Source organism: Acomys russatus, chromosome 21 (genome assembly GCF_903995435.1).
Source record: "Acomys russatus chromosome 21, mAcoRus1.1, whole genome shotgun sequence".
Taxonomy (NCBI): Eukaryota; Metazoa; Chordata; class Mammalia; order Rodentia; family Muridae; genus Acomys; species Acomys russatus.
Window position 1 is genome coordinate 33,195,968 of NC_067157.1, and position 26,364 is coordinate 33,222,331.

Genomic DNA, 26,364 nt, shown 5'->3' on the forward strand with positions numbered 1-26,364 from the left:
AAAATAAATTTGGATTTATATTAGCAAGTGAAAGTGCAAGTTTGTACAGCTCGGCTCAGCAGTAAGAGGGAAGAATGACGAAAGGAACGAAAAACCTATGGACGCCACGTGGACTGAGGACATCCATGGAGGTCTTTGTCCCACCCACAGGTGACATTCCATCATTTATTTATTTTTTCATTGCTCTGAAACGAGCAGAACCAAATTCATTTTTAATCTAAAGAAATATTAAATATTTATCCCCCACCCCCGCAACCTTTGTGATCATGTAAGGCAGAGAGAGTTAAGTCCCACCATCACTGGGGACAGCAGCAACATACAAACTTCTATCACAAGGCCAGGCCCCAGGCCGCGGTGGCGGTGGGGGGGGGGGGCAGGGCTATGTGATTATTTTTACAGCCTAGAGGATAGATTTCACCCTCGGGGAGAAAAGAAGGTACATTTCATTTGGGGCCTGCCTCAGAGACAGCCCCGCATCATCATATGTTCTCCCATGGCAGCAGATGGAGTGCATCTACTAGTGCATATTTGCAGCTTTGCCACATTGTTCTAATTTATTTATTTGGGAAAAAAAAACCTTTTATAAATACATTAAGAGGACAGCAAATTATATTCTTGCTCTGAATAAAAAGTTTTCACATTTTCAAACTTGTCAGTATAGCTCTGTAAGAGGAGTCTTGAGAAGACTGTGGTGGCAGGGGCCACAGGATACCCATGACGAGCTGTGTTTACCAGGGCCTGCTGACCTGGCCCCCTTCTGGCGCTACAAACTGCTTTTTGCAGTAACATTTAAACAAACAGGTTTACTCACCCCCTCCCCCCATTCACTCTACTTAGAGAGCAAAGAGGTACTCATTGTCAAGTATTACATTGTAAAAGGTATTTTATTTTATCTTTTTTTTTTTCTTTTGCCAATTTTATATATTGAAGTTTAAAAATGAAAAGATCAGTGTGAAAAAAATCATGCCTTGTCAGTCCATTTCTTTTTATAGTCAAATGCTCCTTTTTTTTTTTTTTTTTTTTTTAAGAATGCAGAAAAATATTGATTTACTAGGAAGGCGCACTCTGGAAAAAGCCATCTTGGGGCGTCAAGATAAAGGAGCAGTTCTCTCAATTGGCGACAATGATTAGAAAAGCGACCCAGGCTGTTGTTTTTAGCTGGCTTTAATAAGTCTTTCAAAATGATGGTCAAGAAGTCTATAGAAAAGTTGAGGGAGGTGCTCCTTTGCAGCCTGAAATTCCATTCGTTGTAGAAATTCCATTAGTCTGCTTTGGTTCTTCGGAGGGAACGCTCATATAACTTCTACGTGAGGAGACATGAGAGAGAACAGATTAACGCAGATGCCTCGAGGCTCTCACAGAACACCACCGTGCCTTAATATATAGTATCATAGTAAAAATATGCGACTGTGGTGCTGGAATGCCTAGCACGCGTGAGGCTCTGGGTTCAATGCCAGCAACACAAAAATACAACCCAAAGAAACAAAAAAACGAGAGACCGTGTTGGGGCTCAGCATATTCAAGTTAAGGCCGCAATTCCTAGGAAAAACTCTTGGGGGATATCAGTGACTAAAAAACACCATGCTTTGGAAATTTCAATTCAAAAACCTTTTAAGAAAATTACATTCATTTGTCTCGTACCCTCAGTGTTCAAGGCTTGGGGTTCCAAGCTTCCACGGAGCATGAAGGGGTGCTTATTAATATGAGGTCACCCTAAGGAACACTCTATCACTCAAAATCAGAACCTGGACCACATCCTGGAGAAAGCGACAGTAAACCATGACTTCAAACATGGGCAGTGGGGCAGAAAAACAGCTGGACGCTTTTCTTTTTCCTTCTTGTAAATCCAGGATGTGACAAATCTGGAATCACTAGCCACCGCCGGGTATCCCCAACAGAACATTAGGCAGCACGGTTCCGAAGGCTTAGCAATCACAAGGCCAGGCCGCGGTGGGGGGTGGGGGGTGGGGGGGGGTCGGCTATGCAATTATTTTTACAGCCTAGAGAATGGATTTCACCCTCAGGGAGAAAAGAAGGTACATTTATTTGGGGACTGCCTCAGCAGGGGCCTCTATTGGTTAAACTGCCGATATGGTTTCACAGCCAAACAGTCTGACCCCAGTCCTCTATGGACTCCACTTCAGCATTGAGCCCAGTTCTCTTCATAAGGACAGTATAAAGAACTGGTGAATGTGATCTGCTGGGAAGAGAGAGGGAGAGGAGAGGGGAGAGGGAGAGGGGAGAGAGGAGGAGAGGGAGAGGGGAGAGGGAGAGGGGAGAAGGAGAAGGAGAGAGAGAGGGGAGAGAGGGAGAGGGGGAGGAGAGAGGAGGAGAGGGAGAGGGGATGAGGGAGAGGGTAGAGGGGGAGAGGGAGAGGGAGGGATGAGAAGGGAGGAGAGGGGGAGAGGGGACAGAGGACAGGGAGAGAGAGAGGGGAGAGAGGAGAGGGAAGAAGGAGAGGGGAGAGGGGAGAGGGGAGAGGGGAGAGGGGAGAAGGAGAGGGATAGAGATATTCCGATTCCTGATATAGCTAGGATTGTGCTATGGAGTTGGCAATGACCACTGAACTAGGAAAATTTGATACTGTTCTTTTCGCATGAAGACTCGGGGGTAGCTTGTCCTGAGGACTGTGTAAGGAGGAGGCACAGGCAGGCTCAGCAGTCACTATCAATGAGTGGGAGACACTTGGGTTCCAGGAGACCCTAGTGTGCAGTTCTTACTACTGCCATCCTCACTATGTTGTGTTGTATTTTAAAAAGACAGTTATAACACAGGAACTGAGGTGGCCAAAGCCAAATGAGAGAGAAATCAGGAGAACTCAAGACGGTATTCAAGTACTGATGACCCAGGGAAGAGGCACAAAGCCCAGGTTTTGTTTCCAGAGGCGCGCCACTTACAGAGGAGTGTGTTTCAACATGAAGCTTGTCTGATGCGTGGCGCCCCCCATGCTGCTCGCCAGGGCTGGTGGGTGCTCTCTGGCTGCAGCAGCCTGAATGGGAGGGCAGGGAGGGCAGGGAGGGCTTAGGACGACTCATGCAGTCTTTTATACAGTGGCTTACTCGGTCCCTCAAAGAAGAGAACAACCATTCTGAGGACTACAGAAGGAAGCCAACAACCAGCTCACCTGCGGTCTGCTGTGTTTGCACACCATCTACCTGAGGTAGTGGCCCAAGTGTCCCTTCGTCACTAAAGGCCAAAATTGGTTTCAAAGGAATTTCTGGGCTCTCGTCATTGGTGATATCTAATCTGGATGCTTTTGATCCAACAGGTAAGTTTATAATTTCTTCAAAATTTTCATTTTGTACAGACATTCCATTTTCATTTGGCTGTTCTTCCAAAATCAGAGAACTGGGTGATGTGAAGAGGCAAAAATACAATGAGTTCAAATTAATTTTATTTTTTAGAACAATTAGTTTTAAATAGCTTTGTAACTCTGAAAGGAAACAGAAACTCTGGGCCACAGAGCTGGACCAGCAGGTGGAGGCACTTGCTGGCAGAAGATGTGAGCCCTGATAACCCGAGTTTGCTTCCAGGACCCACATGTGTGCCCCGACATGTGTTTCCCCCAAATATAATAAGTAAAGATACAACATTGACTGACCACATCATTATTAACAAATAGGAATGGGGAATTGTGACAAATTTGCATCTTAAAGAAAATCTTTTGGCCGGGTGTGGTGGCGCACACCTTTAATTCCAGCACTCGGGAGGCAGAGGCAGGCGGATCGCTGTAAGTTCGAGGCCAGCCTGGTCTACAAAGTGAGTCCAGGATGGCCAAGGCTACACAGAGAAAGCCTGTCTCGAAAAACAACAACAACAAAAAAATCTTTTTAGTATAACACTTATCAAATAGGACAATTTGTTATGAAACATCCTTACTAACAGGAAAAGGTTATCATTGGTTCTTCAATTTTTTTCTTTCCTTCTGTTCTTCTTTCTCTTTCTTTCTCCCTTTCTTTCTGACACAGGGTGTCTCTATATCACTCTGGCTGCTCTTGAACTCACTCTATGGAACAGGCTCACTTTGAACTTACAGTGATCCACCTGCCTCTGCCTGGGATTAAAGGTGTGCACCACCAAGCCTGGCTTGCAATTCTTAAAGAGAAATTAAATTACCACTGATTTGCATGTGGGCTACACATACATATGGCATGGTGTGCAAGCAGGGGTCAGAGGGCAACCTACAGGAAACAGTTCTTCCTTCCCACACGTGGGTCCTGAAGATGGAGTTTAGGTCATCAGGGTTGGTGACAGTCACCTCTACCTGCCGAGCCGTCTTGCTGGTCTCGCCCTTTTCAGTTCTGTGTATGTCTGGGCATGGTGGTAGATAACTACAACCATAGCACTTAGGAAGCAGAGGCAGGAGGAGCTCTGCAAACGAGGCCAGCCTGGTCTATATAGGGAGTTCCAGGCCAACCAGTATGAGACCCTGGATCCTCCCACACACATTTTTTCTTTCTTTTTTTTTTTTTTTTAGAGATTTTATTTTTTTATTTTATATGTATGAGTGCTCTAACTGTTTGTACACCTGCATGCCAGAAGAGGGCATCAGAGAGTATAGGTGTTGTGAGCAACCATGTGGGTACTGGGCATTGAACTCAGGACCTCTAGAAGGGCAGACAGTGCTCTTAACCACTGAGCCATCTCTCCAGGCCCCCCTAAACCCCCGCCCCCAAATTCTATGTTTTAGTGGGGAATCTGTTATAGAGAAGGAAGATGGCTGAGGCAAATGGCTCTAGGGCTTGAATAGGAACCCTGACAGGGATGCACTGGGTAGGGAGGAGTCCCATGCATGGCTGGTGAAAGTGTAAATTAATTCTCATTTGCCTCTGTATGTCTCTGTTTTGTTTTTTCTGAGACAGGGTCTCGATCCATGGGCCAGGCTGGACTCAACGAAACGCAGTCGAGGGTAACCTTGAGCTTCAGACATTTCTGCCTCAGTCTTCCAAGTGCTGGGGTTCCAAATGTGTGCCGCTGTGCCCCGCTGTTTTGTTTTGCTTTCTTTTGTGTGTTCTTCTTTGTTGCTGAGTCAGGGTCTCACTCTGTAACCCAGGCTAGACTCAGATTAGCAGAGATCGGCTGCTTTAGTTTCCTATGTGTTGGAATTATAGGCACAAACCACTCTTGCTATGTAGTCCTGACCAGCTTCCATTTGGCAATCATCTCCTGCCTCAGTTTCCTTAAGTCCTGGGGTTACCATACCCAGCTTCCTGATACATCAAAAACACTGGCATTCAAAGCACTCTTAGCAGAGGAAGAGTTGCCTCCCCTTCCCCTTCCTCTCCATCTCTGTACCCGGCTGTTTTGAGCTCTCTCCGCAGCCCGACCCTGACCCTGCCTTCCGTGTTTATCCAGGAAGCAGGGACTGCAAGCCTGCACCAATGAGGCTGGCTCAAACATCACCATGAGGAGTAAAGAAAGAAGAGGTTTCCCTTTTCTTATTTAGAGTTACAAGTTCTACAAAAAACTAAGGAGACAAATGAAAACCAAACCTTCCTGTTAAAACTGGCATTCTACGTGGGGTGGACACAGCAGTGCTTTGCACCATATACATAACAATAAGAGAGGCCTCAGTTGCTTAACTCACCTCTCTGTGGTCACTTTTGACGGTTGTAAAGCCACTCCACGTGGGCTGTCTGCAGAGTCCCCATTTCCTGGAGAGTTCATACTTGGTAGTGCAGACACCTCTGTACACAGCAAGGGGAGCAGGCAGTTAGAACCATCCCACCATCAATCCCAAACCCCTAGGAACCAGAGCTTGGATGCATGAACTGATTGTACAACTTAACTACCTGTGGGATGTTGGGCATGTCAAACTGTAGTCCTTCCTGGATAACGGTTGGTACCTGCCTGACTGTGAGAGCTAAGTGTGCTAATATGGGCCGAGCTCCTACTGCTCAGCAGACTGAAAGGCAGAAACAGACATTACTATTATTTTCATTTGTACTAAGTCCTGGACGTATATACTGAAACCAAATCAACTGATGAGGTAGCAGGAAGCTGGCTGGCTTGACTGGCTAACCCAGAACGCTTTGACTGAAGGATTCCGAGCACATCACTGGAGAAGAGGAAGGCGCATTTTATAAACTCAGTCAGACTTAGGAAGCTGTGGATGTCGCGAATGGGAGCCCACGGTTTGCTGTCCTCAACTTCATCACCTGGCTTGCTACTCAATGTTGAGAGTCCAGCTTAAGGCAACATTACTGACATCTGACTCAAATCTTAGAAACCTTGACTGCCCGTATTAGCAGTAGCACTCTTGGGAATCTCACATTATGAGATGGGAGTGGGTGAGGTGATACATTCGGATCGGATACATGAGGCTGAAGATTCAATTCTGAGCAAAGCAAAGCAATAGTGTGAAAGGGTCCGTATGCCCCCACTATGCGTGTCCCCAGACACGGAGAACCAGATGTCAGGAACTAAGAATGAGGTATCTACTCCCCAAGAATCACACACAGAAAGGAGATTGATCCTGACTAGACAAGAGTACAGACACCAAGGCTACTTTTTTAATTGAGCCACATTTGTTTTTAAAATCTCCAAGAGACAATAATTTGCCCAAAGACCACAGTATATGAACAAGTCACAATGTAACCAGCACCATTTAGATTTTACCTCCCTTTTGAAGTCAAGACTAAAGGAAGTGATGTTCAAATCTTTTTTTCTAAGACTTGTTATAAATGCAAGTCCTGAAGGTGTGTACATCTAAGCTAGGGGTAGCAGGGTAAGTGTATGTCCCTAGCACATGAGCATCTGAGGAAGGAGTTCACATCCATCTTCAGGTACATAGTGAATGCAGATCCAGCCTGCACTACAGAACGAGACTCTAGTTCAAGCAAAACCCTAAACAGACAAACAAGATCTTATCAAAATGGGCATGTGTAAAGCCACAGGGGCTGCTGGTTCTCAATCTTCCCAATGCTGCGACCCTTTGACACACTTCCTCATGTTGTAGTGATCCCCAACCATAAAACTATCTTGTGGCTACTTCGTAACTGTAGCTACTTATATGCTACTTTATAACTGTTTTCTTCTATTGTTATGAAACACAATGTAAATATTTGGTATGCAGGACAGCTGATATGTGACCCTACCACCCCCTATTCCCAGAAAGGGGTGGAGACCCACAGGTTGAGAACCATGGTCTTAGGGGCTGGAGTGATGATGGCTCAGCAGTCAAAACCAGCCATGTCAGGCAGTTGTAGCCAGCTGTAACTCCATCTCCAGGAGATTTGACATCCCCTTCTGAGCTCTGTGGGAACACACACACGCGCGCGCGCGCGCGCACACACACACACATCTTTAAAAATTCTTCTTTTTAAGCCTTTAAAGTGGAACAAGTGCCCTCCCACCCACTCTTATGTCCACAGCAACATTTCAACCGACTCGAATTCACCAATATTAATACCTGTTTCTCCAGTGAGAACTCCTTTGGCTATGTCACCATTTCTTTGCTCGGCGGTTTTCTAGAAAGAGAAGACAGCCAATGTAAAAATTCAAAGTTCAAGTTCCTAGTGGTAGAATGCTGGCTGGACACCTGGGTTTGATCTCTAAGGGGAGGAGGGTGTGATTGAAAAGAAGAAAAGAAAAGCTTTATCAAGAACAGCGAGAGCTAGCGTGGCATGGCCTAGGCCTGCAGCCCCAACACGTGGGAAGGAGGCAGGAGCTGCAGGGTGTTCAAGGTCATGCTCAGGGAGGCCTGAGGGATGCCAGCCCCCTGCCTCACAGAACAAAAGGGTAGCTCGGAAAGGCCGTGCCAGCACCTTATCTGCTGTCTCCGGTCTCCTGGTTCTTCTCATAATCTCTTCAAGGCGCTGTAAGGAAGAACACACAAGGGAGTGGAGGAGATGCAGGAAGTGCCCCCGCCCCTCACCCCCCACCGTCCTGGCGATAGAACAAGTAGCAGATTATTAAGGCGTGGGGAAGATATGATTTATAGTCTTGCATCCTAACTGGAGTTATGAACAGACGCTGGAGCCTCCTTTTCACTCCTGTGGTGGAGTAACTGCTCTGGCAGCTTTCTTGGAATTAATAATACATTGGGCCATTTCTTGGACAAAGGTAGAATGTTTTGTTCTTGACCAAGGCTCCAACTTCAGACCATGGCCAAAGCAGCAGAGCCATGCTGGTTCCCTACGCCGACCCCTACCTTCTTCCTCTCCAGGCGTTCCTGTTCCTCTCTCTGGAAATGCTTCTCTCGTTCTTGCCGGGCCCTCTCTGCCTCCTCCCTGGCTCGGGCTTCTTCTTCTTTCTGAAAACAAGTTACTTCCGCTGCTCATCCCTAGTCTTGCTCGTCTGCAACCCAGCTCCCCTCCCCACACTGGCAGAAGCCATGACGGGTGTGCAACACCTTACTCATCTTGGAGATGCCCCCCCTGCCCCCACTTCTGGAGCAGTGGATCACTGCACCTGCCTTGTGCCTGCTTAGCAGCCCTGATCTTCTGGGAGCAAAGCCCTCTGGAGCATCTGCCAGAACAAGCCTTGCACTCCTCATCTTTGAATAGCCCCTGTCTGGGGCAGGGCCCACACCGGCTTTTGCACCCCTCTCATCTGAGAACAGCCCCTGTCTGGGGCAGGGCCCACACCGGCTTTGCTCCCCTCTCATCTGAGAACAGCCCCTGTCTGGGACAGGGCCCACACCGGCTTTGCATCCCTCTCATCTGAGAACAGCCCCTGTCTGGGGCAGGGCCCACACCTGCTTCTGCAGGCGCTCCACTTCCTCCCTCTCCCACCGCTCCCGCTCTTCCTCAGCCAGACGCAGTGCCAGCTCCTCTTTCTCTCGAGCCTGCTCTGCTTCCAGCCTGCGTGACTCCTCTTCCCTGCGGCTTCGCTCTTCTGCCATCCTTCGGGACAGTTCCTCTATCTTTTGTCTGGGAAAAGACAAGAATGAAGGTTCATGGTGAAGACACTTCTTTGAAGAGAGGCCAGGAAAAATCTGCACTTTGGTCACATTCCGCCATAGAGACGGAACAGTGTTCTCCAGTCCTCCTCCCTCTCCAGAACAATCTGTCAGAAGCAGCATACAACCACAGACATTTGGGGGACAACTTGTTTTTTCAGAGGATCTGCAATTCATCTTTAAAGGAGACATGAGCATAGGTGATTTTTAGTGAAAACCATCAAGTGTTCATCCGTACCTCAACAAGAAACCAAAATTCGAAATATTACGTGCGTATGGGCATCTTGCCTGAATGTGTGTCTACGTGCTACGTGTGTGCTTGTTACATGCAGAGCGCACCTGAACCCCTCCAACTAGATACAGGTGTTTGTGAGCCACCCCGAGGTCACTGGGAGTCGAACCCAGGTCTTCTGGAAGAGCAACTAGTGAGTGCTCTTAACTGATGAGTCGTCTCGCCAGACACAAGGTGACCTTTTACAGTAAGATTGATAATGTCTTGTCAGGAGGAAGACAGGCCACGTAAGCTTCCTGTGGAATGAAGGGTGGGCACAGCCAAGGGGGTGGCCCTAACCAAACCTGAGGTCTTCCCCAGCTCCATCAAGCCTTATTAAGCAAACCATTGTAGTTAGCTTGAGCTATCAATTTGACACTTTTGAGGAACAGTCTAGATCAGGTTGGAATGTGGGCATGTCTGTAGGGGGTTGCCTTGATGGTTACTTATGTAGCAGAGCCCAGTCTACCTCAGGCAGTGATGCATATGGAGGCTGGTAATGCAGAAGCCTGCGAGCAAGGCCGAGGGCAGCATTCCTCAAAGAACGACTGTTGACCTGGAAGTGTACGCCAAATGAGCTTCTCCTCCTCTTCAGGTCAGAGCGTTATATCACAACAACAGTTTGAGACCAGAACACAGTACCTAGGCGCATGGTCTGAATAGGAATCCCACCCCCACCCCAACTCCCTCCTCGCCCTCTCCCCTCACCCAATAGACTCATGTTTAAATGCTTAGTCATCAGGGAGTGGCTCTACTTGGGAGGGATTAGGAGGTGTGGCCTCGTTGGAGGAAGTAAGTCCCTGGGGGTGGGGTTGGGTTTGAGGGTTTCAAAAGCCCAAGCCAAGTGCTGGATATAGAACTCTCAACTACTTTTCCAGCACCGTGTCTACCTGTGTGCTGCAGAGATAAGCGTGGATTAAGTCTCCTAAACTGTAAGCAAGCCCTAATTAAATGCTCTCCTGTGAGAGTTGCTGTGGCCGTGGTGCCTCTTCACAACAGCATGGCACTGACTAAGACAGCCGATGGTACCAGGAGATGGTAGGGCGTGCAGAGATACTCCTTCTAAGGGGAGGGGTAAGTTATCGCACCTGGCTCCTCCCACCACCAAGAAAGAAACACAAAGCTTAGTTGGCCTGTTTGGATTCTGGAGACGGCACATTCCTCACTTGGGTGTGTGACTCTGACCCATATACCAAGTGACTCGGAAAGCTGGTGGCTTTGTTGTGGGGCCTGGGGCAGGAGAAGGCTCTTCAGCAGCTCCAGGCTGGGGTGCAGGCTGCTCAACCACTTGGACCATATGATCCAGCAGACCCAATGGTACTTGAGGTCTCAGTGGCAGATAGGGATGCTGTTTGGAGCCTTTGGCAGTGGTAGGTGAGTCACAGAAGAGACCCTTGGGATTCTGCGACAAGGCTCTACCATCGTCTGCAGACAACTGTTCTCCCTTTGAAAGGCAGCTCTTGGCCTGCTGTGGGTTTGACAATGGGCCTGAGCTTCCCATCATGAGCTGGATGGTATTGGACCTGCCAAGTCACAACGCTGGACGTGCGCGGCAGCCATCCACCATCATATACATGCCTGAGCAGGCTGTGAAGGAACAAGCAAATTATATGAAGAAATTGCCCAAATGCCTATGGTTTCTACTTCTTGATACATTGCCATCTGCTGCCAAGCTTGCAGCTAAGGCCTCATGGGATGTGTCCTATGATCAGCTGACTGAGGAAGAGAAGACTTGGGCCTGGTTTACTGATGGTTCTACACGTTATGCAGGCACCACCCAGAAGTGGACAAGATAGCTGGTGGCATTACATCTCCTTTCTGGGACAACCCTGAAGGATGCTGGTGAAGAGAAATCCTCAGAGTGGGTGTGGTGGTTTGAACAGGACTGGTCCCCATAGATGCACATGTTTGAATACTTGGCACACAGGGACTGGCACTATTAGGAGGTGTGGCCTTGTTGGAGGAAGTATGTCACTATGTGGGCGGGCTTTGAGGTCTCCTAGTGCTCAAGCTCTGCCCAGTGCTGAGGAGAGCCCCCTCCTAGCTGCCTTCTTGGCTCCTCCAGGACCATGTCTGCTTGCACGCTGCCATGCTTGCCGTCATGATGATAACAGAATAAACCTCTGAAAATGTAAGCCAGCCCCAACTAAATGCTGTCCTTTATAAGAGCTGCCTTGGTCATGGTGCCTCTTCACAGCAATGGAAAACCTAACTAAGACAGTGGGCAGAACTTCAGGCAGTACACATGGCTGTACATTTTGTTAGGAAGGAGGGATGACCAGATGTGCAATTGTTCATGGGCTGTAGCCAATGGTACTGGCTGGATGGTCGGGGCTTGGGAAGAGCAAGATTGGGAAACTGATGAGAAAGACATCTGGGGAAGAAGTCTGTGGGTAGGGGCAGAGCATGTGAAGATACTTGTGCCCCCTGTAAATGCTCATCGAAAGGTGACTTCAGCTGAGGGGACTGGATGCACCCATCCTGTGGACAGTCAGTCTCTTTCCCCAGCCATTCCTGTCACTGCCCGGTGGGCACATGAACAGGGTGGGCATGGCGGGAGATGTGGGGGTTATGCTTGACACGTTGGCCTCCGCTCACCAAAGCTGACCTGGATACAGCTGCTGCTGTGTGCCAGACCTGCCAGCAGCAGAGGCCAACACTGGGCCCCAGATACACCTGTATTCCCTGGGATGACCAGATAGCATCCTTACTATCCTGGGCCGCTGCCTCCATGAAAAGGACAATGCTTTATCCTTACTGGAGTAGATACTTATCCTGGTTATGGGTTTGCCTTTCCTGTACGTAATGCTTCTGCCAAAACCACCACACTGGCGTTTGCCTGTCAGGCAATTTTGGAGCAGTTATACATCTTACCCCGCTGACAGGAGCCCTGAAGAACATGTATATCAGTCTTAGGCAGCTTTACAGTGATACAAAGACAGTAAAGAAACTTTTAGTCTGAAGATGCCTTAGCTGCAAAAGCAGACCTGACAACTGCACCTTCACTCTGCTTATGGATTTGCAGACTGCCTGTCCACACCTGTCTGTACCTGCGCACATACCTCTTCCGAGCCTTCAGAGAACAGGAAGGGCTACTTAAAATGTATGCAATTACTTGAATTAGATATGACCCCTTTTAAGCCTTTCTTATCCTTGTTGGAATGTTTCTATCCAGAAGAAATTTGATTTTAAAAGCAGTTCTGGAGCTGTAGCTCAGCTGACAGTGTTTGCCTGGCATGGACAAAACCCTGGATCTGATACCAGCATTGAGTTAACCAAGACTGCACGAGTGTAGCCTCACCCTGGAGGGGAGGCAGGAGGAACCGGTTGGTGCCATCTTTGGCTACAGAGCAAGTCTGAGGGCATGAGCAACATTTACCTTTCCAGCTCCTCCTTCTCCTTCCTCTCCTTCTCCTCCTTCTCCCTTTGCTCTCTGGCTAGCCTCCTCTTCTCAGCCAGTAGCCTCGTAGCTTCTTCAGGGTCAGTGGTGCCTGCGGAAGTCTTAGGAACACCACCAGCCACAGTGGATGATGGTGCTGGGTCTGGGGCCGGGTCCGTAGCTGGAGCTGGGGCCGGGGCCGGGGCCGGGGCCGGAACAGCTGTACAAATAGGCACAAGGAGAAAACCAAGTGGAGCTGAAACTCGAGGAATGAAACCAAAACTGACTTTCCCCGCGCCCTAGGCCTGGGATCCATCATTCTCAAAGAAAAAGGGAACACGCACCACTGTGTGTTCTCACGGTCTCACCGAACTGTCTATCTGTAGCCAAGCAACCGGTGATAAAAAGGGCATGTGTAAGTGAGACGCCCGACAAAGCTTACACTCTGTCAGTTAAATCAGTTAACAATGTCCACCAAATGTGCACTGGGAGCCTCGTGTTTGGTTCTGTGGGAAGCTCTACACCCAGCAAGATGAGGACGAGGTTTTCCATTGGCCTCTTATTACAACTATGTCTATGCTTTGGTGACTTAGCCTTTTTATTTTATTTTATTTTTAAAATTTTTTTATTTTTTGGTTTTTCGAGACAGGGTTTCTCTGTGTAGCCTTGGCCATCCTGGACTCACTTTGTAGACCAGGCTGGCCTCGAACTCACAGCGATCCGCCTGCCTCTGCCTCCCGAGTGCTGGGATTAAAGGCGTGCGCCACCACGCCCGGCTCGACTTAGCCTTTTTAATGAGCATCCTTAGACCCAGGCCATACCCAGGACTCCCTGACTCCTGAGACCATGGGTGTGCACCACTACACTTTGCTAAGAGTCATCTTTTCAGCCAGGTGTGGTGGCGTGCACCTTCAATCTCAGCACTTGGGAAGTGGCCTGGGATACATACTGAGAGTTTGTCTTAAAAAAAAAAAAATCTACCCAGAGGTATCTTGAGACCTGGGAGTGTGAGGAAGCAACAGTGTTGTCCAGGGCCGGTATGCTAGCTGCCCATATGTGTGGTCTCAAGGATGCTTGGGGCAACAGCTATTCAGTTGTGTGGTGTTTAGATTCAGGAAGATGAGTGATGATGGCACTTGACTATCGTGACTGTATATGACGGCGTAGGCATCTGAGAGTTCATTCGTAAACCCTCCCTTTCAGGTTTACAGTCCACCTCAATCACAGAGCCCTTTCTCCCCGAGCCCCGCCCCCTCTGCTTTGGGGTTGAAGCTACAGCTTTGTGCCCGGCTAGGGAAGCAGGCTACCACTGAGCTACGCGCCGGCCCTTTGTGTCCTTTTATTAGCCTCACTGATTTGCTCAGCTTGCATTTGAACTCACTCTTTATCTCAGACAGGCCTTGAACTTGAGATCTGTGTGCTTCAGCCTCCATCAGAGCTAGGATGACCAGAAAGAAACACAGGCCCAGGCCTTTCGTTAGCACTTTGCTGCTTTGGATCCTTATCACCTCCTTCAGAATGACGTCAGCACCCAGCTCTTCTTCCACCCTTAACACTTTAACTTGTTCTTGGTTCCCATCCTCAAACCCGAATTATATTTGTATGAAAATAATTTTCAGCAAGAAAATACTGAAGTCCTAGCTCCAGGTGGCTCCCAAATTTCTAAAGAACACTGAGTTATCTTACAGAAGCCAAGCATTAGGCCTTCTGATCTCTGCCGATCTCTATACTAAAGCAGTGGGCCTCAAGTCTAGCATGGAAGCGGTTTGACCCTTTTACCACATATTCTGATACAGTGGGTCTGAGGTAAGGCCAGGGGCTCATAGTTTGAGAAATTCTGGAGGCAATAGTTTAAAAAATATTTTTAGAAATTCTTTGAAAATGTTTTCTACAGTACAGACTAGGCTTGGGAAGAAGCTTGGAGCGTTTGCCTGGTGTGCATGAGGTCCAAGTCTATGCCAGGGCCTCATAAAAGCAGCCCTGGTGGCAAACAGCTGTCATCCTAGCAACCTGGGAGTTAGAATCAGTAGGTAAGAAGTCCAAGGTCAGCCAGGCTCATGCTTGTCATGATGGGAGGCAGAGGCAGGTGGATCTCTGTGAGTTCGAGACCAGCCTGGTCTACAAAGTGAGTCTAGGACAGCCAAGGCTACTCAGAGAAACTCTGTCTCAAAAAAAAAAAAAAAAAAAAAAAAGAAGAAGAAGAAGAAGAAGAAGAAGAAACTCAAGGTCGCCCTTGGCCACACAGTGAATTCACAATACAGAGTGGTAGGGGAGAAAAAGAGAGGAAGAGAGAATGGGAATATGAATTTCAAATATCCAGTAAGGAAAGGAAATTTAAATGAAACAATGTATGAACGAACAGGGCAAACAGAGAGAACACTAGGTGGTCCATCCTTACTAGCGTCAGCTGGCTCTGCAGGTGTCCCCTCTTCAGCTGTGACCTCCTCCACCTTCACTAGGGGTGCTCTGCCCTTTACAGATGGCTCGTTGGCAACTCTCTTCTCCGGGTCTTTTTTCTCAGCCTCCAATTTGATTTCTCTCTTGACAGGGCGGATGTTGCCAGGTGATGGGTGATGGGCCTGAGTGGAAGCGGCTTTGACTGAGCCTGGAGGCAAGGTGGATGCTGGCCGGGGTGCGCCAGGCAAGTGAGGCATAGACTTGGATGGGAGCCTAGGCAACAAATGGGGTGTGTCAGGATCGCTTACCAGAACCCACAACGCCCACTAGTGGGAAACCCAGCAGGCGTTTAGATATGAGTATTTTTCCCTATGGGGTAAAAGGAGGCCCTAACGAGGCCCAGTTCAAAGCTCCTTTTTCCTGTTGTTCAAAGGAAGCTTGTTATTCATTCCTGAAGGCCAGTGTGGACGCTCCCACCATCCCCCTCCATCACACTCACCGAAGGCGGGCCGGAGCTGGAGCTCTTGCTTTGGGATGAGATGGAGACTGAGTCCGTCGGAAGCCGGAGGAGACATGGAAGGGACCGTGTTCTCGGTCTCGCTCTCTTTTATGGCTCTGGGGTCAGAGAAACTCAATAATCAAGATTTTCTGAGGGACATAATCATATTCAATGATAATCCAACAATTTGTTTAAGACTATGTCTAAACTATGTCATATCTATCCATCCCACTGCAGGAAAAGGACCCTGTCAGCTAACAACTGAACAGTATGGAATTAAATGTACAAAGATGGCACGAATAAAGTAGATCTGATGGATGACTTGGATTGTTTTGTCAAAAAGGAAGAAAAGGAAAGGGGGCAATGATGTAATTATAACCTAAATAAGGAAAATAAATAAACAATAAAAAGTATAGTGAGGCTTTTAAAAAGCACCTATACTTTCTGTCTAAAATTACCTGGAGTGAATTACCTTGCCTCTCACATATGTTAAAAGTCACTTCCTTTTAAATTTTGTGATTTTTTTTTCCTTTTGCCATTCTGAGGATTGAACTCCAGGCTTTATACAAGGCAAGTGTTTTACCACTGAGCTACACTACGAGCCTCATTTTAAAAAACAAAAATCTTTAAGCACATAATCTACTTTTTAATTCTTTGGTCGTTTTCTTCTGCTCTGGGAAATACTATTGCTTAGTCATTTTAAAAACGTTTACACATCTATTATTTCAGATGCATGGGCCCCCGTTTATGTGGACATTGTAGACAAGTCCATATATAGATATATATGCTCCTTGGGGAGAGTGAGGAAGGTTAGGCTAGTCTTTCTGAGAAAGATCTAACCATGAGTGGAAACACCAGTCCTCTGCTGACGGCTGCCTGGGAACTCAGCCTGAGATCTGGCCAATGTAGGAAGAAAACACTAGAGACGTGTTCTGAGGTTCTGAGTCAACGTGGACAAGGAGGAGGTGAAGGGTATGAGAAAGGGAAGGAGAAGAGAAAGCCTAGATAAGTGTTTCAAGAATTGCAAGCTATGGACACACACACACACACACACACACACACACACACACACACACACGAGGGGGGGGCGAGAGCGACAGAAAGAGACACAGAGAGAGAGACACACAGAGAGAGAGAGAGAGATAGAAAGAGAGACAGAGACAGACAGAGACACAGAGACAGACAGACAGACACATGTAGAGAGAGAGAGAGAGAGAGAGACAGAGAGACAGAGAGAGAAAGAGACAGGGACACAGGGACAGAGACACTCATAGAGACACAGAGAGAGACAGACAGATAGACACATACACACAGAAAGAGACAGAGACAACAAGACAGAGAGACAGAGACAGACAGACACACATACAGAGAGAGAGAGACAGAGAGAGAAAGAGAGACAGAGAGACAGAGATACACAGAGAGAGGGAGAGGGGATGGAGGAGGGAGGGAACAAAGGCCAGAAAAAGAAAAAAACAAAAGAAAACAAAAGAAAACCCTGAAGGATCTGAGCCTGTTAAGGGTGGCAGAGAGGCCTGGCTGGTCACATCTGTGGGAAACTGAGTGCAAGGGAACAAGGGACAGGGTAGATATCACTGTCCAGGAGCTGCCTGGGCCCCGGCTCCTTCCCTACAGGAGCAGTGGGAATGCTGCTCTCCTTCCTCTTTTGGGTTCCTTCTAGTTGCTTCTCCCATCTTCCCTGGCTGCAAGTGTAGGAAACATTAAAGACCTCTGTCGGGTCCCTACCACTGAAGAACCGAGGGCAAAGGGGCTCTTTCCTATGGCATGGGGGGCAGTTCTGTATCATTCCAGTTGCATGGCTACCCTCGGCCCGTCCTCAATTCCCAAAGGCAGGTGGGGCCCTCCTGAGTGGTACACAGAGAAGCCCATGTGCCTCCGGGACACTGGAGCTAGGATGGAGGGCCTTCCTTTCTTCCTAAGGGGGATGGATGCTAATGTACCAAGGTTAGACTTTTCTTTTCCCTTTAAAAATGCTTTTTTTTTTTTTAAGATGCATCATATACTTGCTTATTTGTTCATTTCTCTTTTGAGTGTGCACCTTGTTAAGTCAAAGCAAAACCTGCTTTTTTGAGGCAGGGTCTCTCTATTATTTAGCCCTGGCTGACCTTGAACTCACAGACATCCACCTGCCTCTGCCTCCCAAGTGTTGAAACTGAAGGTGTGCACCACCACTTGTGGCTAGTAAAGATATTTTGGTATAGCTTAAATAAGATCAAAGAGAGCTGAGCGGGAGAGTCAGGAAAGCGTTTGGGGCTAACTTTGAGCATCTGTGTTTCCTGAATCACAGCCCAGGGAGGGGACCCATGGCAGGTCATTGTCATCAAGGTGACACTGGGCTGGTGATGTCTTTCTCTTTCCTCAACCAACAGGGCCATGAGAGCCTCAGATGGGACTCTGTCCTTCTCCTATATCCTGCCGCCTGTCTGGGCAGCCCACGTACAAAAGCATAAAGGTTTCTATCTTGGTGTGAGATCATGGCTAGCAAGCTCTGTGATCATCTTTCCACAATGTTGAGGACACACACACACACACACACACACACAAGCTGCTCAAGTCAACTGGATGTCACAAAATAAGAAAAAGAACAGACTGGACCACTCACATTCCTGATTTTAAAATATACTTTAAAGCAGTAACAGGTAAAACAGTGTGGTGCTGGTTTATAGACTCAGGCATGCAGACCAACCGGATAAAGTCTAGAAACTGCAGAGTGCAGGACCACTCAGCACATGGCACTAAGGATTCACATGAGATATAATGAAACCAGATCCTCCCTTTACACAACACACAAACATGAACTCGTCTTAAACCTGTAAAATGGGGATAATATCTAGGAAAGTTTCATATCATGGACCTAGTACTAATTTATGGGCCTGAAGCACAGGCAACAATACAAAAGTGGACACATGAACATCAAAATAACATTTTTTTTTTTCTATAGGTCAAAAGCCACAAAAGGCTGAACAGGCAACCTATGCCCATCTGGCCAGGAGCCATTATCTAGAATAAAGAGATAAGTCCCACGATGCAACAATTCCTTACCTGTTAAAATGGGCTTGGGACAATGGTGGGTTCAGTGGAAAAGCAATTCCCTTACACATACAAGGCCCTGAGCTGGATCGTTAACAACACGCAAATATAGACACAAAAGGCTTTACCAATGTCTGTCCAAACACAGATACCAACTGCCAACACATCTACAAAAATTGTGCCATGCTGTTGAGATGAAAATCAAAGTCACAACGAGATGTCACTCACGTTCACTAGATTGGAGATTATAAAACCAAAACAGAAAATAGCAGTGCTGGCAAAGATGCGGAGAAACTGGGATTCTTATCGTGGCCGGCAGGAGTGAAGACAGCACAGTCGCTATGCAAAACAGTATGGTGGTTGCTCAGGAGCTTACACAGAACTGACTCGATTCTGCGACTCCAGCCTTGGCGTGGGCATGTGCATGTGTGTGTGCAGTGCCTACGCATGGATGGAAGTCAGAGGCTCACACTTTCCTCAAGCGCTTCTCCACCTTGTATTTTTGAGACAGGGTCTCTTACTGAACCCAGAGATTGCCATGTCAGCTGGACCAGCTGGCTGGCTGGCTGGCTGGCTGGCTGGCTGGCGAGCCTGTGGATCTACCTGTGTCTGTGGCCCAGTGCTGAGGTTACAGGATAAGGACGCACCTGTCTTTTATGCTGGTGCGTGAACTCAGGCCCTCACACTCGCGCAGCAAGCACTTCATGCACTGAACCACATCCCTTGCTTACGCACAGACACTTTAAAATCTAAATGCTGAGCTCACCTACATCATTGGTGACTTTTCAAATCTTATAACCAGTTCTGGGTTCCATGCTGCAGCTCTAGGAGCCATTTTCCTGACAGTGGCGTCCCCCTAAGTATCTGATAGTAAGGCAATGAGAAGTCCTACCAATGACACGAAGAAGACATTGACACACGTAACCACCAAAGATGACAAGCTTTCATTCTGTTGGCAACTGCCAGCCTTCTAAGATATTTTCCGTTGGTAAACACTGTCCCCTACCCAATGAGCACCCTAAATGTTCTGATTCACTGTCCTGTTCTGTCCACAGCCAGGATCTCCACAGCATCGAGCTGCCAATGAAGTAAAACTGCACAGACATCGAAGGTAGGTTCGCCCTTGGCTACAGGGCTGTGAGTGTGTCTCAGTTATGAATCAAGCACAGATGCCTGAAGGGGATCATGAGAAAATTTCCTGTAGGCAAAATCACCAAACTCTCACAGCCCTCAAATCTGCCCCTAAGCAAAATCTTTTGAAGGCTCTGTCAGCTCTAAACATTGGACTTGCTCTGCCTGGAAAGATGTTTCTGTTTCTTTGTTTGTTTTAAGGTTCCAGCCTCTATAACAAGGGTCACATTCTCATCCTGCCAGGCCAGCAACGACATGTTGTCATCATGACTGAAGTCTAGGGTCAAAAGACGTAAACAATGCCTGTATCTTCCAACAACAGCAAACAAGCTCACAGTTTAAACAAAGATGAAGGCGGACTCCCACGGTCACACAAACGACCTCACTGCATTCACAGCAGGGACAGCGTACATGTGCCCACGTGGTTTAATGTATGGGCTTTGACAGGTACACACAGACAGACATCCACATCTGGTTCTGAGTGAGCTACCTTCAGGAAGTGGTTGAGATAAAAGGTCAGGGCAGCAGGCCAGACCCGCTCCCCCTGCAAAGGCAACTTCCTTTCTGACTTTTAGAAAGTATTCTAACTACTTATTTGTATAAAGGTCCCAGCAGAATAGACCGGTCACTCATTTGTACTTGAGTAAAGAACAGTTTCAACCTCAAGTTCAAATGTTTAGGGAGAGCAAAATCTCCACCTGGAGAGGCAGTGAGGGCAGCAGCACACAGCCAGCTGGGTTCATGACGGGCGGGATGCTGTGTCACAGTCACCTGACCGTCTGCCTAGAGTACAGCTTGGGCAGTGCCCACTCCGCACAGAAACAGCACGGACTCCCAGACAGCGGCTTCTCTGGTTGCTACTTACCGCTGGTCCGTGAATGGTCCTCCTCCGTGCAGAGCCCTCAGGTGGTGTGACAAAGAGTTTTGGTCGATCCACTGTGTTTCTAGAGTGTGCAGCTTTCAAGGGCGTGACGATGGGGCTGGAAGATGCTGAACGAGGACAAATGGGGATAACTAGAGTGCAGGTGACTGGTTTTACACACAAGAGTGCCAGAGGAGCAGGCGAAGAGAGCCAGAGGCAGGTGCAGAAGGAGCAGAGCAGAGACAGAGAGAAAAGTGGGGAGAAGATGTTATTACCTAAGGTGCCCAGCCCCATGCTCCTCAACACTCCTTATACCTGTGAGTCTGTGAGGTGCCCAGCTGACACACCTGGAATATAATGCTACCTGTCTGTTTCGGTTATGACTAAAGACATAGAAACAGTGAGGACAGTAGTGCGGACAGTGGCAGCCTTGTACCAATGTTTCGGCTACAACCCTGTATCAGTGACGCCGTGTTTATAAGAAGATTGGCTTATGCACAGATTTTTCCTAATTACCTCCAAAATAGAACTAAAGGTGGGGTGAGGAAGCATGCAAGTAAGCAAGGGACAGGCCTACAACTGTCTCAGGAGCCAAGGTCAAGAAGCCAGTAGTGGAGAGCAACTGAGATACAAAGTGTCAATGGGGGAATGTCAACTGAGACATAAAGTGTCGACTGACCAAGTCTTAGCTACAAGGTATTTAGACTATCGTTACAGGGATAGCTAATAATAGCAAAAACAAAACAAAACAACAACAACAACAACAACAAAAACCCCCTCCACTTTATTCATTTGAAGGCAAGCCCATGCATTCTTCTGTCCCCCACAAAGTATGGGGAGACAGGATGCAATTATTTAAAATGGTGAGACGAACACTGGTGTTAGGACTGCCACAACTGTGGCTAAATCATGGTAGCAGTTACAGTCTTACTAAGAACATAACTTAAAAAAAAAAAAAGATTTCTTTATTATTATGTATACAGTGTCCTCCCTGCATGTACACCTGCAGGCCAGAAGCGGGCATCAGATCATGTTATAGATGGTTGTGAGCCACCATGTGGTTGCTGGGAACTGAACTCAGGACCTCTGGAAGAGCAAGTCAGTGCTCTTAACCTCCGAGCCACCTCTCCAGCCTCCGAACTTTTTTTTCTGACTACCCCCCTTTAAAGGATCCTTGACATTTATCAAGTTACTATGCAACAATGGATTTAAGGAAATATATTTAACATTGCACAGGGGCCAGAATTTCAGATCCCATAAAAAAATCTTGTTTTCCTTTAAAAATAAAGCAAACATGCTTACTGAGGATAATGGCGTATACCTGAGCCAGGTTATAAAATTACTTTATGCAAATCTAGTTCCTGTGGCAGGTCTTAGCTTTCGGAGACAGGGCTTGTGCATTTGTACTGTCTGGGCTAGTCTTGAACTCATTATGTAGACCAGGCTGACCACGAATCTGTGGCAATTTCTGGGGTTACAAGTGTGCACTGCTGCCGGGCATGGTGGCACACGCCTTTAATCCCAGCACTCGGGAGGCAGAGGCAGGCGGATCGCTGTGAGTTCGAGGCCAGCCTGGTCTACAAAGCAAGTCCAGGACAGCCAAGGCTACACAGAAAGACCTTGTCTCGAAAAACCAAAAAAAAAAACAAACAAAAACAAAAACAACAACAAAAAAAAAACCAAGTGTGCACTGCCACATCCAACTTTGAGGCAAAACCGTAAAAAAAAAAAAACCTTATATGTAGCTAAATGTAACAGTACTGATAAAAACTCAAAATTACTAAGTTTAGGGTAATCTTAAGTTTTAAAATCATGTGTTATTTGCATACAGAAAGCTGTGTCGCATTACATCTTTCTGTGTTTCTCCGTAGGGGTGGAACCTACGAGAGTCACTGAGCTGCACTCCATCTCTACTGTGCATAGGTGGAACGCCATCACCCCCACTCTCAGGGATCTTCTGCCTGACACCGAATGGTGAAGGTGGCAAAGGGACTCGGGGCTGAACTGTCCTTTCCTATATATCTGGAAAAAAATGGCCTTTATTTGCAGTAACCCGAAATACTGCCATTTCCTCAGTTCTCCTTATAAGAACATGAGCTTGGACACCAAGTTTTTCTTCTGACCTTCAATGGTAAACAGAAGTTTTGTACATTGAGGTAGGAGGGCCCTCTTGCCTTTGCTTGTGGTGACCACAAAGGAAGACACTGGGAAATAACTTTTCCCCTTAAGTATCACAAGGGCCTTTCATTTCCCAGACAAGGAGAGGGCTCGTTAATGCAAAACTCTTCCAAGTCAATTAGACACACCACAGAAACCATGGCCCACACAGGGCATTTCTGCGGGTTACTAATCAGGAGGAGAGGCGCATGGTGCCCAGGCAGAACCAGAGCCATTAGCCTTGCTCAAGGATCAATAAACTCCAGAGAACAGTCCTGCTCTGAGGTCAAGGCTGATACTGAAAACGAAAGGAAACGTAAAGATGATTTTACTTTCCCATCACTTATAGTGAACAACTTCATGAATATTTGCTGAGACCATCCAGGATGCAATCCAATCTCAGCATGTCTTTTGGTTTATTCTTCATTGTCGTGTTGAAAAAAAGCATTAAATACAGGCAGAAAACATTCTGTTCTTGCTATGTGGCGATGGTTATGCTGGAATTTGCTATGTAGACCAGACTGGACTCAAACTCAGAGACCTACCTGCCTCTGCCTCCTGAGTACTGGGATTAACGGTGCCCTACTATATCTGGTTTACTCCTTAACTCTACCTGTGGTGTTCTATTTAAAAATCCTCAACTTTAATTGTTAAAAAAAAAAAAACAACCCACTTTCTGGCTAAAATAAACACTAAAAATTCCAAGGACACTAAATTCTGAATATCTACCACTGAAAACCTGAAATCTGCAAATTGGATAATCTCATTCTTCTGAAGAAACAAGTAAGAGCTTTTTTGCTCCACCCCGAAGCACACTCCATGTCCCGTGTAGTGTGACTACAAGCAGTCTTCCCCTTCTCCCGGCCCTCAGAGGCACACTGCCCTAACCCATCCTGGGCCTCAGTGGGGAAGGCAATGCAGCTGGGGGCGTGGGGCCGGAGAGCAGGAAGCTGGACCAGTAGATGCTAACATCGATTGGAGGATACCATGTTCATCTACAATGTCTGACTTGCTTAACCCTGACCTCCAGTGATCACATATTCCGCAGGTTCTGGAAAAGCATGGACATGGGGGGGGGGGGGGGGGGGAATCAACCCAGAGCAGTGACTGCACATGGGAAGTGTGAACCGGGGTTTCCAACCGGAGCTTTGCTGCTTGCTAAGGGGGGCGGGGAGGGCCCTACAATCTCTAAATACCTTGAGGAACAAGGGTGGCTGTCTTAACTGCTATTGCAATCCTAGCTATAGATATAGGTCTCTCTTCTGCCAACGACAATCGAGAATAAGATGAAGTAGGAAATAAAACTAAAATGGAGAGAAAATAATAGTCAGGAAGGTACATGAAAAAAAAAAAAGGTGATAGCACATGTCCCTGAAAAGACAATATATTTGCATTCATAATTCCAAGTGGAAATCTTTATAGAAACTAAGACCTTTAAATCTCATTAAATATAAGCTCTGTCAATGCAATAGGTAATGACAATCCAGTGAATATACCAGTAGATACTTAAATCTGAGTCTGTGTCCTGCTTTCCACTAAAATCAATTATAGAAACGTAGCAGCTAAATGAAAATAGACTAGAGAAGTCATAAAATAAAGAGCCAATCTGCAGATAAAAAGCACTCGACTAAGCGTAACGAGGAACGGAGGGGCAGGCGGGGAGTAGATGAGTGGAAATGAAGAAACAGCATGAGGGCGAGACTGCGGAGCGAAGGCACTGCCGAGAGTTAGCGCTGACAGAAAAGAGAGACAAGTTTCTGCCTTTGGAATGAGACAATGCACAACATGGCATTCAGGTGCATGATGGCCACGCACTATGGGGTAGCTACAAAACAGGATGGACAAGCAGCCTCGAGGACTCGGCGCACCGAGGACTGCTTTCACTGCTTGGCGTAGAACACTGACCACCCTGAGGTGCTGCGCTCTTTCCCTCAGAAAAACCCCAGCTTCAGTGTGAGCACTGAGAGTGACAGGTGAACACCCACAAAGTCCTTACTGCTGCTGCTCAAGGCGCTGAGAATGTGTAGGCCTGTGGCCTTGACTGACTCACACTGGACAGCGAGGAGCAGCTGACACTTGTTAGCCCGCTGGGTAGGTACCACAGGTGAGCACGAAGAGACGAAGCGTTTTTAAAGGGAACTTTTCAAAAGAGGGCATGCAGTTTCCTCAGTGCAAAGGATGAGGGCTGCGAGGTTGCTTCCACAGATGAGGCCAACTATGCCAGGGAGAGCTGGGAAATCTATACCCCACACCAGGACAGAGACGCTACTCAAAGTCTGTATGGCCGGGGAGGTCTTACCAGCTGGGTGCATCACACCCACTTTTCATTCATTGCCTCATCCTGGCATATTTTACATTGTATAAAGTTGCAACAATAAGACATCCAGGATTAGGTATGTTCTGTATATTTCCAAGTGAACGTAACAAATTCGCACATTTCAATTTGCCTTCTCCACTCCTGAGAGCTTAGAAGGCTGCAACTCATAGATTACATACAGAAGCTTGGAACAGGAGGCGGAAGCCGCTGCATGAAGGAACTACACGCTTAAATCGGGGTGTGTGTGTGAGGGAGTCCTGATCTATTTCCAAGCCTGCACAGTGTGGTATGAAATTGTATCTCCTACCCTTGGTCATCTGTTCAGATACAGGGGCAGCAGGAAGCAAAGTAGGTAAGTGATCTTACAGACAGACAGAGGCCATCTGATCACAGTGAGGGGCGTCACCTGCCTGCCTGGCATCTGGTGTCCAGATAAGATGCTGCGCGGGGATGGGAAGGGAAGACAACGCCAAGAGCATAAAGCCAACACCAACACAGGGAAGCACGAACTGGCATGAATGGTGGTGGGGTTAGATGGAGTGGGAAGGGCAGACAGGCTCCAAAAGGAGGGGCTTTACCTCACCAGGACATCCTGCCTGGCTGACTTTACCTGTGTCTCCAGACAAGGCAGCCGTGCTTTTACTCCTGGCCAGGAACGAGTGCGTGGGCGTCAGCAGTCTGCTAACAACGCTGCTCTCCCAGGGGCTGAGCTGCAGGCGGCGAGCTAAATGTCAGCACATGAGCAAGATATTAGGAAGGTTCTCTCCTGGGTCAAAAGGGTGCAGAGCATCACACCAATACCTTCGCAGTCTGGACAGACCTGAGGCAGCCCAGGCTCTCCAGGGAGGACATGTGGCCACGAGTCAGGGTGACAGGATTCCTCACCCAAAGGGAGCAGCTATTCCACGAACTCTGCCTTTCCCTGTGCTGCCTACAGCGGGCTCTAAAGTGGCAGTTGGGACGGATTTTGCTCATCAACCTTGTCAGGCAAACACTGGGTCTTAAAATGAGAATACCATTTCAACCGCAGATCTGCTATTACTGGTGAGGGGAGGGTGCACCTAGCCAACGGGCGTCATGACGGGTAGTGGAGTGGTGGTACCCATCTCCGACACAGGGCTTCTTCTACATCTTAGTCCACCTCGTTAGGGCTGGCAGATGAGGACAAGATTTACATAAAGGACTGCGAGGGCTCTGTTAAACACCGACGGCTCTCCACAAACGCTCTAGGGTAACCAGAGGAGGTGAGCTCTAAGAAAGTGAAGGGAGACTCATGCAAAGGTCTGTATGGGGTTCTCTTGACCTCTCCACTCAGCAAGCCAGGCTCTTTCAGGTCCCTGTTTGGCACAATATAAAACTTTCAGCTGAGGACCAAGGCCAGAGCTGAAGGAAGACAAAATG

The 26,364-nt window shown here is 47.7% G+C and overlaps 1 protein-coding gene across 1 annotated transcript in view; it reads right to left on the reverse strand.

Annotated features, from left to right (window-relative positions):
* Positions 1 to 905: 905 nt before the first annotated feature.
* Map7 (microtubule associated protein 7) overlaps positions 906 to 26,364 on the reverse strand; it is a 116,054-nt gene continuing 90,595 nt past the window's right edge. Inside the window, exons 7-18 of the mRNA XM_051164642.1 lie at positions 25,574 to 25,687; positions 20,493 to 20,617; positions 15,449 to 15,564; positions 14,933 to 15,222; positions 12,553 to 12,772; positions 8,699 to 8,873; positions 8,153 to 8,254; positions 7,767 to 7,817; positions 7,412 to 7,469; positions 5,588 to 5,687; positions 3,125 to 3,348; positions 906 to 1,303 (exon numbers count right to left, since the gene is read on the reverse strand). Coding sequence (XP_051020599.1) covers positions 1,293 to 1,303; positions 3,125 to 3,348; positions 5,588 to 5,687; positions 7,412 to 7,469; positions 7,767 to 7,817; positions 8,153 to 8,254; positions 8,699 to 8,873; positions 12,553 to 12,772; positions 14,933 to 15,222; positions 15,449 to 15,564; positions 20,493 to 20,617; positions 25,574 to 25,687 — 1,586 coding nt within the window. The 3' untranslated portion in view covers positions 906 to 1,292. The remainder of the gene's footprint in view (positions 1,304 to 3,124; positions 3,349 to 5,587; positions 5,688 to 7,411; positions 7,470 to 7,766; positions 7,818 to 8,152; positions 8,255 to 8,698; positions 8,874 to 12,552; positions 12,773 to 14,932; positions 15,223 to 15,448; positions 15,565 to 20,492; positions 20,618 to 25,573; positions 25,688 to 26,364) is intronic.